General features: G+C 39.8%; 1 protein-coding gene across 1 annotated transcript in view; it reads right to left on the bottom strand.

Moving 5' to 3' along the window:
- UGGT2 (UDP-glucose glycoprotein glucosyltransferase 2) overlaps nt 1-2036 on the bottom strand; it is a 192092-nt gene extending 190056 nt beyond the window's left edge. Inside the window, exon 1 of the mRNA XM_058681695.1 lies at nt 1787-2036. Coding sequence (XP_058537678.1) covers nt 1787-1938 — 152 coding nt within the window. The 5' untranslated portion in view covers nt 1939-2036. The remainder of the gene's footprint in view (nt 1-1786) is intronic.
- Between the last annotated feature and the right edge of the window lie 17213 nt (nt 2037-19249).

Genomic DNA, 19249 nt, shown 5'->3' with positions numbered 1-19249 from the left:
ATGACTCCAATGGACCCCATAGGGAGAACTTTTTTCCCCTAAATTGGAATTAAGTGCCAATAAACACTTTCAGCTGGATACTTTCTGACCTAGGGTCCCGGATCAGAAGCATCATACAATTTCAAAGTTATGTTCCTTCTTCTGTTTTTCCCTAATTGTTTTTTTGTATTTAGTTGCCTGTCAAACTTTTACAAAAATGACGTACCCAATTAGGAGAGGATCTCCAATACTTAAGGTCTTGAAATGATACAGACTTTAGATGGAAAGTGCCTCAGAGTTCCACCTCCTAACCTTGCCTGTTAGTCAAATGTGGCCTTACGTGGTTTCCAACCGTTATATACTTTCCCTCCTATGTAGGGACAAGACAATCAGGAAAGATCCTTTCTGGCACTGAGGGACAAAACCACTAAATATGAAAAACCTGACTTTTGGTCAGCAATGCTTTCAAGGAAAGATTGTGATCAAAATGATGAAATGGGAGTATTAGAGAGAAACCTCACTAAAGTGGACTGGGGGTGTGGGAAGCTGCACCACTCAACGTCAATTACAGACTTCTATCAGAACGTTTTCCACAGGAATCATCAATTACAGGCCCCAACAGAGAAAGAAGGTACATTGCATCTCCTACAAGAAATTGACTAGTCCTGCAACTCAGCCAAAGAGAAACTGTCATCACACTGGGTTCCGGCTTTTCTCCAAAGGACTTTTGTTCCAAACCACCCCTCCATGCTTTTTCCTTCTGCATAAAATAATGTTCCTCTCCTTTGTTAGACTTCCCTATGCCATATTTTGCTTGTCCCTATTTGCAATTCTCTATTATTCCTGAATAAATCCATTTTCTGCTGGTAAAATAACTTTTAGTTTTAAGGTTAACAGGTACAAACTTTCAGTTATAAAATAAGTCATGGGAATGTAATGTATAGCATGGTGGCTACAGTGAAGAGTGCTGTATTGCCTATTTGAAAGTTGCTAAGAAATGTTAAAAGTTCAACACAAGAAAAAAAACCTTTTGGATACATGTCAGGTGATGGATGTTAACTAGACTTATTGCTGTGATCATTTCGCGATTCAAACACTGAATGTTATGTTGTACACCTGAAATTAATATGTTGTTAATTACATCTCAAAAAAACTTTTTCTATCTTTTATATGCAACGTGGTACCAGGTGATGGGGAGTCTCTTTTTAGTTCCATAAGCTGTTTCTTTGAACGGACAAAAGCAACGAGAGTTAAAAGTTCATCCTAACCAATGAAAGGAACTTCCAAATTCTGTTTAACTTCTAAAATACTAAGAGCAAAATTCAATAGCTACAACAAAGTGACATGAACTAATTTCAGTGGAGGAGATTCGGGAAGAAACAACTTGGGGGAAGCTACCTTCTCCACAGGAAGCTCATCACTGGTGTTATTACGACACTAGGTGCTTCCAATACGTTTCCTAAAAAGAACTGTCCCACATCAATGGAATTGCCTGCATTAAACCCCACACTCTAGCTCCTATTCCTCTTTTTCTTAAATGTGAATGAGATCCAGACGAATTAAACAGAGGCCCTGAAGTCTGAGAAACCGTAGGTGAGGCAAACTATGAACTGCGAGGAAAAGGAATTGCAAGTGAGTGCCGCGCACGGGGTAGCCGGAGTGGAGGGGATGCTCCAGCGCCCAGCACGAGGGCGCCCCAGCAGCAGAGAGGGAGCTAGAGGGCCGGCAGACGGCGAGATCGGGCCCGAGAGACCCCGCCGATCCTCCCTCCGCGCTAGGCTCGGCAGAGGGGCCGGCCCGCACCCACCTGGCCTCCAGCAGCAGCGGGGTCTCGGGCCACTTCGCGGCCAAGCGGGCCGTCACCGACTTGGACGCCGAGGCCGTCCGGGCGTCGAGCAGGGAGAAGCACAGCGCCGTGGAGCCCAGGAGCAGCCGCACCACGTCCGTGGCCTTTGCCATGGCGCGGAGAGAGAAGCGCTAGCCCCTCGTACCCGGAGCCCACAGCCCGCAGCCGCCACGGCACAGCCGGCTCCTCTGGCCGCGCGGCCGCCCACTTCCGGTGGGGGGAGCTCCAGTCCGTTACTCGGAGCCGGGGCCTGGCGGGCACGGAGCGCATGCGCGTCCCGCTCTGGGGCTGTCCCGGGAGCCCCCCGGGGCTGGATCCTGGAGCCACGTAGGTGCGGGCGGTGCCGGAACCTGCGGCGGCGTGGCTGATGCTCCGGCGATCCGACCCCCTGTTATCGCGCAGGGGCTGTGGGACACCGGGAGGGGAAGCTAGCTCCCGGAGGCCAAACTGGGATTGCGGCCGACTGAGGCTGGGTGGAGATACCAAAAACTGGAAGCAAAGGCAGAAACCGGCGTGGCTTTTACCCATGTTTTCGCAGGCGGAAAATAAGGCCCATCCAAGTTCAGTTGTCTACGGGCTTCTAAATTTTATAGCATATTAAAGCCACCTGGTAGAGCTTTTCAAAAGCCCGATGCCCAATCGTATTTAACTCTCCCCAGCCCCCAGGTGACTGAATGTGCAATCTTGTTCGGAAACCAGTGACATCACCTGGAGCGCTTGTTAAAACATAGGGTGTTGGGCCTCATCCTAGTGTTTCTAATTCAATAGATCTGGTGTGGGGGGCAGGGATGCAAGAATTCACATTTCACGTCCATCAAGGCCCCAGGTGATACTGATACTGCTGGCTGGGAAACCTCGCTTTTAGCCTTTGTACTCAAAAGTGGCCCACAGGACGGCTGCAGCATCACCTATGAGCTCCTTAGAAATGCAGAATCTCAGGCCCTACCCCAGACGTACTGAATCTGAATCCCCAGGTTAACATGCATTTACTGCATCAGGCTCAAAGACAAAAGCTTGCAACAGAGTTAAGTGTTTTTCCAGTACAGATGATTCATCAAATCAAAATATTCCGTTTTATTCAACTGGGCGGAGGTGGAGCGTCGAGATTCTGACTCCTCGTCAGGCATGCTTTTTCTATCCAGAAAGCTGTTAAATTTATTATAAATATTAAAATATATGGTAAAGAGAAGCAGCAGCTGGGAAAAATAGTTTCGGAGGATGTACCGAGCCGTTCCTTTTTTCCAGTTACTCCTCTGCCTTTTAGGGAATCTGGATCTCCTGAAGCTGCTGAAACGTGATAATTTTTTCATTTCCTTTCATTTGTTTAGTATATACCTTTCCTCAGAAGAACTTGCTCTGGAAATTCTACTTAGTTCTCATCTTCTATGTTTAGCCTTCATTTCCTGATTTTTTCTATTTGGTATGACCTATCCTTCCTTTAAATTCTCGTAAGCTCTTTATCGTAACTGTCATAAACCACTTGTAATTTTCACTTTAGAATTTGAATACAGTACTTATATATTTCTCCTGTTAGAGATGGTGTTTCCCCAGGGCTTGTGACTTAATTTTAGCATCCGTTGCAATACCTAGCACAGTACATGTTATTGGGGCTCAATAAATATTGAACAGTCCTTGTTTTTTGGATAAGTAGAACACTAAGGCAGATGAGTATGGAGCTTCCTTTCTATCCGTAGAACATAATGGGAAAATATATTAAGAATCTTCCACAACTATTTGCTTTAATTAACTCCTCATGTCCATTTATTTTTGGACTGAAATTTTGACTGAAATTGTAGGATAAAGGAAATAAGATATTGACGGTGAATGTCTTAAATGTCAGCATGTCTGATGGTTGCAAATCTTTGAGAACTGACTTGTGTATGAAGAGTCACATCAAATACACTATTAAAAGACACTAATAAAACACATATTTATATACATTCCAGTATATTTGAATTCACAAGAGGAATGCTACATTTCTCTTTTAAAGAATGAAATTAATCTAATCCAGGGTCATTTATTTACATAATTATTATAAATTTTAGCCTACATAGTATTTTCCCAGAAACTTCAGTGGGTTTGAAATATTCCTTAGACTGACTATCCTTGTTTCCTCACATGCACAATGAAAGACTAGGACTAGGTGATATGTAAGTGTTGGAGGAAATCATTAGGAGAACTGCTGGTTGACCTCAGAGCTGGACGTGGGCAATGAGAGACACTTTATTCCCTCTTCCCACTGTTCCCAAATCAGGAGCCACTTCAAGGAAGCAGCCTTCAGGGAGTAATGTTATAGAGACCTCTGCTCTGTATATGTGATTGAACCCTGTTAAAGCCTCAGTATAAACTCTTAAGATTCTGACAGGTGGGTGCTCAAATCTACTTGTCTTGCAGTTGCCCAAGATAAGCCTTGTAAGTAAGTCCCCTTGCTTATTAAAACTGCCACCTACCAATCTGGAGTCCTCTGCTTCTCTCTTCAGTTTCTCCTTGCCCTCTGTGTAGGACTGCCAGTTTCAAATTTCACCCAAGGAACTCTCAAGGTTGTGAGCCAACATTGAAGTTTCTTCTGTATGTCATTTCTATGTACAGATAGAAATACAGTAAAACCTTGGATTGCGAGCATAATTCATTCTGGAAACGTGCTTGTAATCCAAAGCACTTATATATCAAAGCGAATTTCAAGAACCATTGGCTCAGTCGTGATCATGTGATATTCGGCATCACGTACTACTTGTATTGCAAGACATCGCTCATTTATCAAGTTAAAATTTATTAGAAATGTTTGCTCATCTTGCAGAACACTCGCCGAACAAGTTACTTGCAATCAAAGGTTTTCCTGTATTAAAGTGCAAAAACTGAGTAACTCAGTGAAGGTCACTCAAGTTAGTGGAGCAGCAAAGCATTCTAACCTTCATTATCAATAACCCTTTGGCACAGATTGGCTATGAAGTGAATATAGATCAGGAACACAGTTGTACTTGAATATTTTTTAGCAAAATGTTATTCAAAGTTATTCACATCAGGGTAATATGAATGAAAATTGATGATGATAGCAGTTTTCATTGTATGTGGAAGAAGTGATTAATGAGTCCTTCATAATAAGAATATTGTGTTTAATAAAATAAATCATCTTGAAGTAAGTACTGCATGGACTATATTTATTTAATGAAAATAGTAGTGCTATGTGATGATAAAGTTACTACCAAATTATCATGTAATATAATAAAACTTTAATTTTCTCTACCTATAGTCTCATAGCTGAAATGGCTTTTTAAAAATATTACCCTGTAGGTCTTCCAGATTTCCCTTACTATAACAAAGACCCTTTTCTCATTTTTTATTTGAATATCTTAAGTACAAGAAAATGTCTAACTCTTCATTCCAGTTGGGAAGAATTTATAGACTTATTTAATTTGTTATATTCCTACTCCCTAGGCAGGATTATACTAAAACTGTAATCAAATGAGTTATTGTTTAGTTTCCTTTAAGTGTTAGTAAATTTGATTTTTATAAGTTTGCACATTTTACCTAACATACATTACAAATGCCTCACAAATGTCTAACTCCAGGTATGTTTGATGAAATTTTTTACTGTGGTTTATTAACTACAGTGACTTTCAAATAGCAAATTAAGTATGGAAAATACATAATTTTTTCAAGTTTTTGTTTAAATTCTAGTTAGTTAACACATATGGTAAAATTGGTTTCAGGTGTAGAATTTAGTGACTCATCACTTACGTGTAACACTCAGTGCTCATCACAACAAGTACCCTCCTTTGTACCCATCACCCATCTAGCCCATCTATCAACCCTCAGTTTGTTCTCTATGGTTATGAGTCTTTTAGATTTGTTTCCCTCCCCCTTTTATTCCTTCCCTCGTGTCCATCTGTTTTGTTTCTTAAATTCTACAAATGAGTGAAATTGTATGGTATTTGTCTTTCTCTGACTTATTTCACTTAGCATAATACACTCTAGTTCCACCCACATCATTGCAAATGGCAAGATTTCATTATTTTTGATGGTTAGGTAATATTCCAAATATTTCATTGATATAAATACACACACACACACACACACACATACACATATATATAATGGAATATTACTCAGATGGAACATTTGGGTTCTCTCCATAGCTTGGCTATTGTTGATAATGCTGCTATAAACATCAGGGTGTGCGTGCCCCTTTGAATCAGCAAATAATGGAAAGAGCCCAAACTGATGGAGAGTCCATTGACTGATGAATGGATAAAGAAGCTGTTACACATATATATATAATATATATATATTATATGTATATAACATATATATGTTATATATAAAGAAGCTTTTATATATATATAAGCTTTTATATATATATATTTCATTGATATATATATATATATATTTCATTGGTATATATATATATATATTTCATTGGTATATATATATATATATATATATATATAAAAGCTTCTTTATCCATTCATCATTATCCATCCATATATATATATGGATACACTCTACATCCATATATATATATATATATATATATATATATATACACACATATACACATATATATAATGGAATATTACCCAACCATCAAAAAGAATGAAATCTTGCCACTTGCAACGATGTGGATGGAACTAGAGTGTATTGTGCGAAATGAAATAAGTCAGTCAGAGAAAGACAAATACCATATGATTTCACTCATTTGTAGAATTCAAGAAACAAAACAGATGAACACAGGGGAAGGGGAAAAAAAGAAAGAGGGAAGCAAACCATAGAGAACAAACTGAGGGTTGATGGAGGGAGGGAGGGAGGGTTGATGGGTGGGGGATGGGCTAGATGGGTGATGGGTAAAAAGGAGGACACTTGTGATAAGCACTGGGTGTTGTATATAATAAACCACTGAATTCTACTCCTGAAACCAATACTACACTATATGTTAAGTAACTTGAACTTTAAAATATTGGAAGAAAAAATATAACATTTTTAAGTTAATCAATTGGGCTGATATGAGAACTTGACATCTATTTAACAACATTCTTTTATACTTACATACATGGTCAATATTTTACAGTTATTCATTCAAAGTTTGCTAAGTTACTATTGCTTCTATTATTTGCTTTGTTTCTTCAACAAAACACATAGGATTGAAGCGTGTTGGTGGCAGACAAACCTATGTCCTGCTTTTACATCTTCTAGTAGAGGCTAGTATAGTTATGTGCACCAGCTCATCAATTTGGTCAAAATATGTTGCTTATCCTGTATGGGAAGCTGACCATGTCATATATGTGAAAGAATACTGAGGTGGATAAAATGGTTAATGTCTTCGAAGGGCTCACAGTGTAGTGAAGATATGACATCTCCCGATAAATTATTACAGGGAAAAGTTAATAAAATTCTATGGAAGTCCAGAAGAAAATACTTTTTAAGAAATCTCGTTGAACAAATAAACAGCTTTAGTCAAATTTCTCACCCAAATTATTTCCCGAATTTAAATCTAGCACTTTGAGGGGTGCCTGGGTGGCGCAGTCGGTTAGGCGTCCGACTTCGGCTCAGGTCATGATCTCACGGTTTGAGAGTTCGAGTCCCATGTCGGGCTCTGTGCTGACAGCTCGGAGCCTGGAGCCTGCTTCGGGTTCTGTGTCTCCGTCTCTCTCTGCTCCTCCCCCACTTGTGCTCTGTCTCTCTCTGTCTCTCAAAAATAAATAAAATGTAAAAAAAAAAAAAACGTAAATGTAGCGCTTTGAGAAGCTGCACAAATGCTTTCCATCCCTAGGGAAGCACCTGGCCCTACTGTCATGATTATCAACAACAAAAAAGACGCCTTTGTAGAGCAGCTTTACATTTACATCATGAAACATGGTCTCAAATCTTAAGTGACTTTGTCCATTGGTTGGGAGGGTAGCACCGGACGTAAAAAGTAAATTAGAATGAGAAGTTTTCTGTGAGAAGATGTAAAGGACTGCACGTTACAAGAAACGTGACAGGAATTGAGGGAGGAAGTGGTCTCAAGAAAAGCTTCGCAGAGTAAGTGGTGTGACCTGAAGGGAGTTCAGGGGGCAGGTCTGCCATTGTAGCGTGGATGCAGCCATAGACATTGCAAACAAATGGACGTGGATGGACGTGTTTTGAAAGTCTTTACTTATGGACACTGAATTTCCTATTTTCACGTATCCTAAAATATTCTTCTTTTGTTTTTAAATTTTAAAATGTAAAACCATTTTTTTAAATGGTTACTTATTTGAGAGAGAGAGAGAGAGAGAGAGCAAGCAGGGGAAGGGCAGAGAAAGGAAGACAGAAGATCCTAAGCAGGGTCTGCACTAAGAGCAGAGAGCCCGATGCGGGGCTCAAATTCACGAACTGTGAGATCATGACCTGAGCCAAAGTTGTATGCTTAACTGACTGAGCCACCCAGGTGCCCTGAAAAATGTAAAAGCATTCTTAACTTACAAGCTATACATATTTGGCCCATGGGCCCTAGAGTGCCAACCTTTGCTCTAGAGAAAGTTTTGCAGGAAACCTAAAGAACTCTTTATGAATTATTTTCTGTGATAACAAAAAACTGGACACAGATCAAATGTCCACTGAAGTACAATGATAAAATAATTTGTGGCTTCTTTGTTCAATACAATATGAAACAGTAGTGACAATAAATGAGTCACAGCTATGTAAATAAACATGGATGAGCCTCAAAAACACAGTATCAGTGATAAAGCCAGTCAAAGAATACATATACTAAGATTCTGTTACATAGGGTTCAAAGACAGATGGAATTAACAATATAACCTTTGGGGATACATGGAAACTCAAATGAAAGCAAGGGAATGGCGAACACAAAACTCGGTGTTTTGGTTATCTCTGAGTGAGAAAAAGAAGATGAAACAAAGATGTGCCTTCTAAGATATTAATAGTCTGCAAAGAACTCACCAAACTCCACAACCAAAAACAAATAATCCAGTGAAGAAATGGGCAGAAAACATGAATAGACACTTCTCTAAAGAAGACATCCAGATGGCCAACAGGCACATGAAAAGATGCTCAACGTCACTTCTCATCAGGGAAATACAAATCAAAACCACACTGAGATTATCACCTCACCAGTCAGAGCAGCTAAAATGAACAAATCAGGAGACTATAGATGCTGGACAGGATGTGGAGAAATGGGAACTCTCTTGCACTGTTGGTGGGAATGCAAACTGGTGCAGCCACTCTGGAAAACAGTGTGGAAGTTCCTCAAAAAATTAAAACTAGACCTACCCTATGACCCAGCAATAGCACTGCTAGGAATTTACCCAAGGGATACAGGAGTACTGATGCATAGGGGCACTTGTACCCCCATGTTTATAGCAGCACTCTCAACAATAGCCAAATTATGGAAAGAGCCTAAATGTCCATCAACTGATGAATGGATAAAGAGGTTGTGGTTTATATACACAATGGAATACTATGTGGCAATGAGAAAGAATGAAATATGGCCCTTTGTAGCAACGTGGATGGAAGTGAAGAGTGTTATGTTAAGTGAAATAAGTCATACAGAGAAAGACAGATACCATATGTTTTCACTCTTAATGTGGATCCTGAGAAACTTAACAGAAGACCATGGGGGAAGGGAAGGAAAAAAAAAGTTAGAGAGGGAGGGAGCCAAACCATAAGAGACTCTTAAAAACTGAGAGTAAACTGAGGGTTGATGGTGGTGGGAGGGAAGGGAAAGTGGGTGATGGGCACTGAGGAGGGCACCTGTTGGGGTGAGCACTGGGTGTTGTATGGAAACCAATTTGACAATAAATTTCATATTAAAAAAATAAGATATTAATAGTCTACTTCTTAAGAAAGGTGGTGGATATGTGATCTCACTTGTGTGGGACATAGTTCATAACGTTTACAAAGTGGAATAAAAAAGCCACAAAGCAAACTGTGTCAATGTCTTCAAAAATGATGCTTCTCCATTGCCCGCAGAATTAAATTGAAATTCCTTACATATATATTGCTTGACGCACTTCTAGACTTTACATGTTTAATTGAATACTGGCCATGGCTTCTTCATTTCCCGGAAGAGCCTCCATTTGTGTTCTAAGTCCAGCTATGCTATTGAGAAATCCTCTCTCCTAGAATATGTAAGTTTTTAGAGAATATTTCTATATTTTATTTTCCCAGTGTTTAAAGAAAACTTTTTTGTTTAACACTCTGACCCCATCATATCCATACTCTTTGTCCTCAATCTCATCACCATGTTCCTGATTTTTAAAATCATTTTTCAGTTCCTGAACTTGACAAGCCCTTTTGTGTCCTCTTTTATGTGAATTTTGTAACTTTTAGCTAGAATTAACTTTCATTTTTTTTTCATCCGACCTGGCAGCAAAGCCCATATCTTTTCTATTATGTCAGGAGGTAGAGATAATATCTCAGTCACCATGGCTCTCTAGTCCTTGCCTGGGGTTTAGCTTATAGTAAGTGCTTAACAAATATCTATTGAGTCTTTAATGACGAATATTCTCTAGAACATTTGATTTTTCTTTTTATTTTCAGTGTTTTCAATGGAAAGAATGTACAAAATGACTATAGAGCAATGAAATTAATTTTTTTTTATTTTATTTTTGGGACAGAGAGAGACAGAGCATGAACGGGGGAGGGGCAGAGAGAGAGGGAGACACAGAATCGGAAACAGACTCCAGGCTCCGAGCCATCAGCCCAGAGCCTGACGCGGGGCTCGAACTCACGGACCGCGAGATCGTGACCTGGCTGAAGTCGGACGCTTAACCGACTGCGCCACCCAGGCGCCCCTGAAATTAATTTTTTAAAACATTTATTTGTTTTTGAGAGGGGGGAGGTGTAGAGAAGGGGAGGCAGATGATCCAAAGTGGGCTCTGAAGTGGGCTCTGAGCTGTCAGCACAGAGCCTGACATGGGGCTTGAGTTCACAAACCACAAGATCGTGACCTGAGCCAAAGTTGGATGCTTAACCAACTGAGCCACCCAGATGCCTCATGAAGTTAAGTTTTTAATGACACATTTAAGAATTTACCTATTCAAACAACATCCTAGAAAGCCCCTTTTCAGGGAGTAGGCACTTTATCAGATGCTTCAACTGGTAAAAGTATGTTTTAACATTGTGGTAAAATATACATGACATAAAGTTACCATGTCAACCATTTTCAAGTGTAGTGTTAAGTACGTTCACATTGTTGTACAACCAACGTCCAGGACTTTCTCATCTTGTAAAACTGAACCTCTAGACCCATTTAACAACTCTCCAATTCCCCCTCCTTCCAGCTGTGGGCAACTCCATTCTAATTTCTGTCTTTGTGAATTTGGGTGCTCTAGACACCTCATATAAGTGGAATCCTGTGGTATTGATCTTTTTATGACTAACTTAGCATAATGTCCTCAAGGTTCTTGCATGTACAGCATATGTCAGAATCTTCTTCCTTTTTATGGCTGAATAATATTCTGTTTTATGTATATGCCACACTTTGTTCATCCTTGGTGGACACTTGTGTTGCTTCCATCTTTTTGTGAACAGTGCTGCTATGAACAAAGTGTACCCTAATGTTTATAGCAGTGCTTTCAACAATAGCCAAACTATGGAAAGAGCCTAAATATCCATCAACTGATGAATGGGTAAAGAAGATGTGGTTTATATATGCAACGAGATACTACTTGGCAATGGGAATGAAATCCTGCCATTTGCAGCAACATGGATGGAACTGAAGGGTATTATGCTAAGTGAAATAAGTCAGGCAGAGAAAGACGGATATCATATGTTTTCACTCATATGTGGAACTTGAGAAACTTAACAAGACCATGGGGGAAGGGAAGGGGGAAAAATAGTTACAAACAGAGAGTTAGGGAGACAAATCATGAGACACTCTTAAATATGTGAAACAAACTTCGGGCTGGTGGGAGGTGGTGGGAGAGAGGGGAAAATGGGTGATGGGCATTGAAGAGGGAATTTGTTGGAATGAGCACTGGATGTTGTATGTAAGCAATGAATCACGGGAATCTATCTCCAAAACCAAGAGCGTACCGTATACGCTGTATGTTAGCCAACTTGACAATAAATTGTGTGTGTGTGTGTGTGTGTGTGTGTGTGTGTCTCAACATCACCAAAAGTGGAATCACTGGATCATATGGAAAATTCTACTTAACATTTTTTGAGGAAATTCCATATTGTTTTCCAAAGTGGTTGCACCATTTTATATTCTTACCAATGGTGCACAAGGGTTTTTTTTTTCTTTTTCTTTTTTTAATGGGTCATCCTAATAGGGGTGAGGTGATATCTCATTGTGGTCTTGATTTTTACATTCCCAATTGGTCATAGTATTTTTTTAATGTTTACTTATTTATTTTTGATAGAGAGAGAAAGAGAGTGCTCGTGCATATGAGCAGGGGAGGGGCAGTGAGACAAGGAGAGAGAGAATCCCAAACAGTCTCCATGCTGTCAGCACAGAGGACATGGGGCTCAATCCCATGAACCATGAGATCATGACCTGAGCTGAAATCAGGACCTGACGCTCAACCGACTGAGCCACCCCAGTACCCTGTAAAAATGTTTTTGAAAAACCAGTTTTGGAACTACTTTCATACCCAATTTATGAGCTATTCAAGTAATTAATTTCCATCATTATATGAGTACAAGCCATACATCTCAACGTATCACCTGAGAGATTTAATAATTCAAAGGGATACATGATCCCCAATGTTTATTACAGCACTGTTTACAGTAGCCAAATTATGGAAGCAGCCCAAGTGTCCACTGGCTGACGAATGCATAAAGAAGATGTGTATTAGCACCAATGGAATATTACTCAGCCATAAGAAAGAATGAAATCTTGCCATTTGCAACAACATAGATGGAACCAGAGGGTATCGTGCTAAGTGAAATAAGTCTGAGAAAGACAAATACCATAGGATTTCACTCATACATGGAATTTAAGAAACAAAGAGCAAAGGGGAAAAAAAGAGGCACACGCAAACCAAGAAACAGACTCTTAACTATGGAGAACAAACTGATGACTCCCAGAGCGGAGGTGGGTGGGTGGGGTTGGGTGAAATAGGTGATGGGAATTATGCAGTATACTTATCATGATGAACACTGAGTTATGCATAGAATTGCTGAATCTCTATATTGCACACCCAAAACCAATATAACACTATATGTTAACAACATTGGAATTAAAATGAAAAACTTAAAAAAATTTTTTTAAGGAGATTGAGTTAGGGTGACATTATCAACACCCCCCAACAGATAGCCTAAACCACGGAAAAATTGTATTTTTTTCCTCATGAAACTGTAAATAAGCACACCAAAGCTGCTTATGATAGCTCAGAGCTGTGCAATCTTTTGTCATCTTCCAGGTGTGGATTTTAACCTCATCATTACAGACGACTCCTACATCCCTAGTCATCATTTATATATTCCTAGCAGGAGGAAGAGGAAAAGAGAAAGACCAAAAGGCAAAACCTGAGTGCCTGTTGAGTTGGTTATATTTAATAAAGTTTTCCAGAAGCGTATCCTCTGACCTCATCCACTAGTTCTTTACCATCTGGACCCCCCCCCCCCCCTTGTGGGATGGCTCTAGGAAATGTAATTGTATAGTGGGCCCATCTTGCCCTCTCTCTCCCAACAAAATCATGTTTCTGTTGCTCAGGAATCATGGAGTGATGTGTATTATGTAGACAACTGGCTGTGTTTGCTACACCTTTCTGCTTTCAGTGTTTCATTTTGAGGCAACGAATTAGCCTGGAAACTAGAGGGAGTAAGATTTCCAGAAGCCAGAGGATATTTTGTAAGGCAACAATCAGGACAAGGACTGTATGCCATAAGTAAATATCTTGTAGCTTACTGTTAAGTACCATAATGAGTGTTTAATTGGTTAAAGAATCACTCGAAAGTCAAATTGCAGTACGTGAAGATGTGCCTTTATTTCAAAAATATTATAATTCAAAAATAGCAAAATGTCAAAATTTAGTGTTGATTGTTGTCTTGAAGCTGTTATATTTGCAGCTGCAAATGCTAAAAATCACTTTGTCTAAAATTATCAAGCATGATGAGCCAAGAAAATTTACGTCATTTGTATAATTTTGGTTTAAAATCCTCCAGATCCAGCAACAGATATTAATACAATCAAATAACAATTTGTTTCATTTCAAAAGCCCAAACTTGTTTTTGCCTAGCCAAAGGAAAGCCAGAGAAATTCACTCTTCCTATTTAACTTCTCTTCTGCTTCTGAGTGTGTATTTCAGCTCTAGAATTAGGAAGGGGGGATTCTGGAGAGGAACGAGGCAGGAAGGTAGTTGAAGTAGGAAATCAAATAGGGAATTTATTTCTTGTGTATATTGTGTCAGATGGAGATCCTGAGGGGGGCTGAAGAGGAAAGGGACGGGAGGTTTGACAACATTAGCAGACTTGGGAAACCTTTTTAGTTATTTTCCTTTTTGTGTCCATTCCACTTTGGGGCCTAGTACCTTTCTGTTTTCTCTTCCCTCTTCTCCTTTTCCCTTCCACGGTTAATCTGATATCAATCATCTTTAATTCAGTGTGAATGCGTTTCCGAAACTAGGCTGGAGTTGCGGGAGTACTGTTTGCAGAAGTGGTTCTGTCTGCTCAAATGTCAGTCACTACCCTCAGCAGCAACTGCCCCAGAAGAAACAGGGACATGGACATGACCCTGGGGGTACAGGTTATCCGGTGTAACAAGAAGTCCCTGCTTGTTCCATCCTTGGCTTCTAGACTCTTTTCCCTGTAGTTCGCACTTCTCTCCTCGCATCAACCCCTTTAGCTCATTGATTCTGCTGCCCTTCCTCAAACTGGATAACCACTCACTAGACCAGCCCTTTGGTCTCATGCCCCAGACAGTTTTTATTTTGAATCATTTGGTATCCAGAACATCTGGAGCTTCTCCTTCTAAAGACAAGTGGGATGCGCAGGGATATACTTCTCAGAAACATCTTGGGGGCGGGCGGCGGCTAGGCAATAAGTAAAAACGGATTAGAGCGTACATAATGACTGGTGGACAACTTCAGTCACGGGTGACAACATTTCCCAATAGTTGACTACTGGGAAGTTGGATTCAAGACTTAGGTATTTTAGTGCATTATGTTAACATATTAACATATGTGACGATAATAATGAAGATTAATCTGCCAGTATGGACACTTCACGGATACCCAAAAAACAATACGGAGAGGATAAAAACTCTAAGAACAATGGAACGAGTTAGGGAACATCTCACTGTTTTTTCTTTATTGTAATGTGTCACAAGAAGTATATGTAAAACTATAATGTATTAAACAAAACAATGTATATAAATAATGCTTCGTGTATGCCTAGGACATGGTAGGCACTGAAAATGAAAATCTATTATCAATTATATTATTTTGTTATATATTTGTCACACTATATTATGATTCTATACTAAAACATTATATCATTTTATCAGTACTAGGTGCTTTATGAGATTATCTTTGTTTCTCATTGTTATAACTTTAATGTCCATGTAGCAGAATTTTCTGTTCATAACATTTCCTAAACTGGTGGGGATTTTTATTAAATGCTCTTTGGAAAGTATAAGTCAGATTATTCACCTAAACTTTGTGTTCCAAGTTTCTATAATTTAAAATGTCACAACGATTTCTGCCATTGCCTCAGAAGGTATCTCTTTGCCTACCAGTATCTCTGCTGTGTTGTCTGGATTTATAGTTAAGCATTTGGCTTTCGTTTTTATCTCTGATTCAGCCAGGCTGGAAGAGTCGAATAGTAATACTAGCTGGCATGGAGTTGAGTCTGTGTCAGCATATTGATGATAGTGACACCAAAATGTCTCTCTGTCTCACGAAACTGCTTTATACGGGCATTAAACAAGTGTGGTGACAAAGGGGAGCTGACGGGACTCATCCCCTAAAACGGATGAGCAGTTGCCCACTAGAAGAGAGAATGTTTACAGTGAGATGGTGCATTATCATCATGACATGAAACAAATCAGTAGATCCCAACTACCCAGAATACGTAAGAACAAGTATATGACTCTTTGCTGGTCATTGAAGATTAACTGAGACCAGAATGCTTTCGTTCTAAATGTGCTAAAAATGAAACTCACCATGCTGAAGCCATCTAGAAAAAAGCTATAGCTGTTGCTCAGTCCTGATAGGATGATCACTGGCTAATCAATTTTTTTTATTTAGTCAATGTTTTTAATTGAAGAAAAACATTTATACAGAAAAGTGAGCACGTCATACTTAAATGACTCAATGAATTCTCATACGGCTACCACACTCATGTATCCTGCACCCACATCAAAAAATGGTACATACTGTCCACACTCCTACTGCCTGCTAGCGATCAGTCCCCATGGTTCCCTCCCCAAAGCTAACCACTAGTCTGAATTCTTACATAATGAGTCAGTTTTATTTAATGTTGAGCCATACTTCCGTGTTACTTTTGAGAGTGGTTTAAAGTGAGGGAGTGGATTACCAGACAAGTGTTACAGAAAGACTATTCTACACCCATACGAAGAATAAACCTGAGCCACAAAGACTGGGTAAGAAGTGATTGAAATAGTTCAGGTAAGAGAGATCAAGTCAGTAGAGTAGGGCTGGAAAAGAAGAAGCACACGTGCATGTATGGAGCATGAGGGGTTGAGACTGACATACAGATTTCTAGCTTTGAGAACTGCATGAATGTGGTTCCATTCCCTGAGAAGATGTAGCAGGTTTTAGAGGAGAAGAAATGAGTTTGGTGTTGGACATACTGAGTTTGAGACACAATATGGCAAGGAGATGGGTAGCGTTCAAAGCATTAGGAAGTCAGAATGCAAAATATTTGTTGGTTGAATGTCTGAGGGAAGGACACATCAAAGAAGTAAAGGTGTGGGGCACCTGGCTGGCTCAGTCTGAAGAGCATGCTACTCTTGATCTTCGGGTCATGAATTTGAGCCCCACGTCGGGTGTAGAGGTGAAACAAACAAACAAACAAACAAACAAACAAACAAGTAAGTACTTAGGGAAAAAAGTAATAAAGGTGTGATTATGATGTTTAGGACTCTGGCTTGGGCACATAGATGAATAGGAGGGATGTTCACCGAGCTAGGACAACCGATGAGTTTCAGTGAGTTTGAGGCACTTAAAAGGAATCCAGATAGAGATAGTGAAATAGTTGGATATATGGGTCTGGGCTCAAAACATGGATGTTCTTTTTGAAGAAGATTAAATAAAATAAGGTATTTAACAACACTCTGCAAAGTAGAGAGTGCTCCATAGACCACTAGGAGCTATTATTTTTTTGTTGACTTAGTTTAAAAAGACCCTGATAGTGATATCCAACTGGTCCCTGATTAATTGCTGGAGGAAAAACATCATTTGTGGTTTTGTGGAGGTGAAATAAGACATCAGCATTTGTCACTGATAACAATGGCATAGTGCCAGTCTCTAAAGCCATTTCAGCCAGTGCACATCAGAAACCTTTCACTGAAATTTTAACTGTGAGGCAATTCAATTCTGTAAGAAAGGGATATTAATTTATTTTTTAAAAAATTTTTACTATTAATTGTGGCACTAAAAATGCCTTTACCTGGGTAAGTAATTGGTTGAAACTGAGGATCCTTCAGTTTCACTCAGTAGTCCAGAGTGAAAAGCTCGTTATCAAGAAAACTTCTTTGCTATGACATTGTCATCACCTTCCTTTTCAGATCCTAGTGATTCACTTAGGAACCAGGGAAGCATCAGCAAGAAAGTGCTGTAGTGCTTGGGTTTGAAGTCAGCGGACTCCATAGAAAAGACCTGAAAAAGATGTATAAGGACAACACTGGATAGTTTAGACAAGCACCACAGCTTTAAAACTCCTGTCCTGAAGAGGTCATTCATCCTTTTGTGAGAGAGTGTGGCCCCTTGAGGCTTTAGTAAGTATGGAAGCAAGACCAAGTAGAAAGAGAACAACCTAGGTATCCATCAATGGATGAGCGAATAGAGAAAATGTGGACTATACATACAATGGAATATTATTCAGCCACGAGAAAGAAGGAAATCCTGCCATTTCCTACAACATGGATGGATCTTGTTTTTTAAATTTATTTATTTTGAGGGGGGTGGGGAGCAGAGAGACAGAGGGAGAGAAAGAATCCCAAGCAAGCTCCTCACTATCAGTGCAGAGCCTGACAAAGGGCTTGAATCCATGAACTGTGAGATCATGACCAGAGTCGAAATTAAGAGTCAGGTGCTTAATAGAGTGAGCCACCCAGGCACACCAACATGGATGGATCTTGAGGGTATTACACTAACTGAGATAAGGCAGATAGAGAATGACAATAGAAAAGTGGTTGCTAAGTGCTGGGGGCAGGGGTGGTGGGAAAAAAGAGAGTTGGTAAAAGGCTACAAACTTTCAGCTATATGATGCATAGCATCTGAGGGTTTAATGTATACCATGGTGACTATGATTAATAACACTGTATCGTATCATTTAAATTTGTTAACAGTCTAGGACTTAAATGTTCTCAGACACACCATAAAGGTAAATATGTGAGGTGATGATGTGTGAAGTAAGTAGATGAGGGGAGTCCTTTTGCAATGTCTATGTATATCAAATCGCCACTCCACTATGTACACTTTAAATATCTTACAATTCTATATGTCAATTATACCTCAGTAAAACTAAAAAAAAAAAAAAAAAGAAGAAGAATAAAATAGAAAAAAAAGAAACATTTTTTTTAAATTTTTTAATTTTTTTATTTTTGGGACAGAGAGAGACAGAGCATGAACGGGGGAGGGGCAGAGAGAGAGGGAGACACAGAATCGGAAACAGGCTCCAGGCTCCGAGCCATCAGCCCAGAGCCTGACGCGGGGCTCGAACTCACGGACCGCGAGATCGTGACCTGCTGAAGTTGGACGCTTAACCGACTGCACCACCCAGGCGCCCCGAAAAAAAAGAAACATTTTTTAAAAAAGGAGAACAAATTTGAAGAAGTAATAAACTGGACATGAGAAATCATGGCTTCCTTCCACCAGACAGAATTCATACTCATCAGGCACAATGCTCAATGTTGGGGATACAAGTATAAACATGTCTCTTCCTTCAGGGTTCTTACAGACCAGTAGAGAGACAAACTTGTAAATAATCATGCAAAAATGTTAATTATAGTAATGGAGATATACAACACACAACTGGAGCAAAGGGGAAGAGGGCACTTAATACTCCCAGTAAAGAATATTTCACAGATTAAGTGGTCTGAAATAAGAGTAGAGACATGAGTTGGAATTCCAACAGGCCAGAAAGCTTGCAGATACTTCCATTAGCCAAACTGATGAAGGGGCACCTGGGTGAGCGTCCGACTGGCTCAGGTCATGATCTCGCTGTTGACAAGTTCAAGCCCCATGTCGGGCTCTGTGCTGACTGCTCAGAGCCTGGAGCCTGCTTTGGATTCTGTGTCTCCCTCTCTCTCTTCCC

The sequence above is a fragment of the Neofelis nebulosa genome, chromosome 1 (genome assembly GCF_028018385.1).
Source record: "Neofelis nebulosa isolate mNeoNeb1 chromosome 1, mNeoNeb1.pri, whole genome shotgun sequence".
Lineage (NCBI taxonomy): Eukaryota > Metazoa > Chordata > Mammalia > Carnivora > Felidae > Neofelis > Neofelis nebulosa.
Note: the sequence above shows the minus strand (reverse complement) of the source record. Positions and strands in the feature narration are given on the sequence as shown.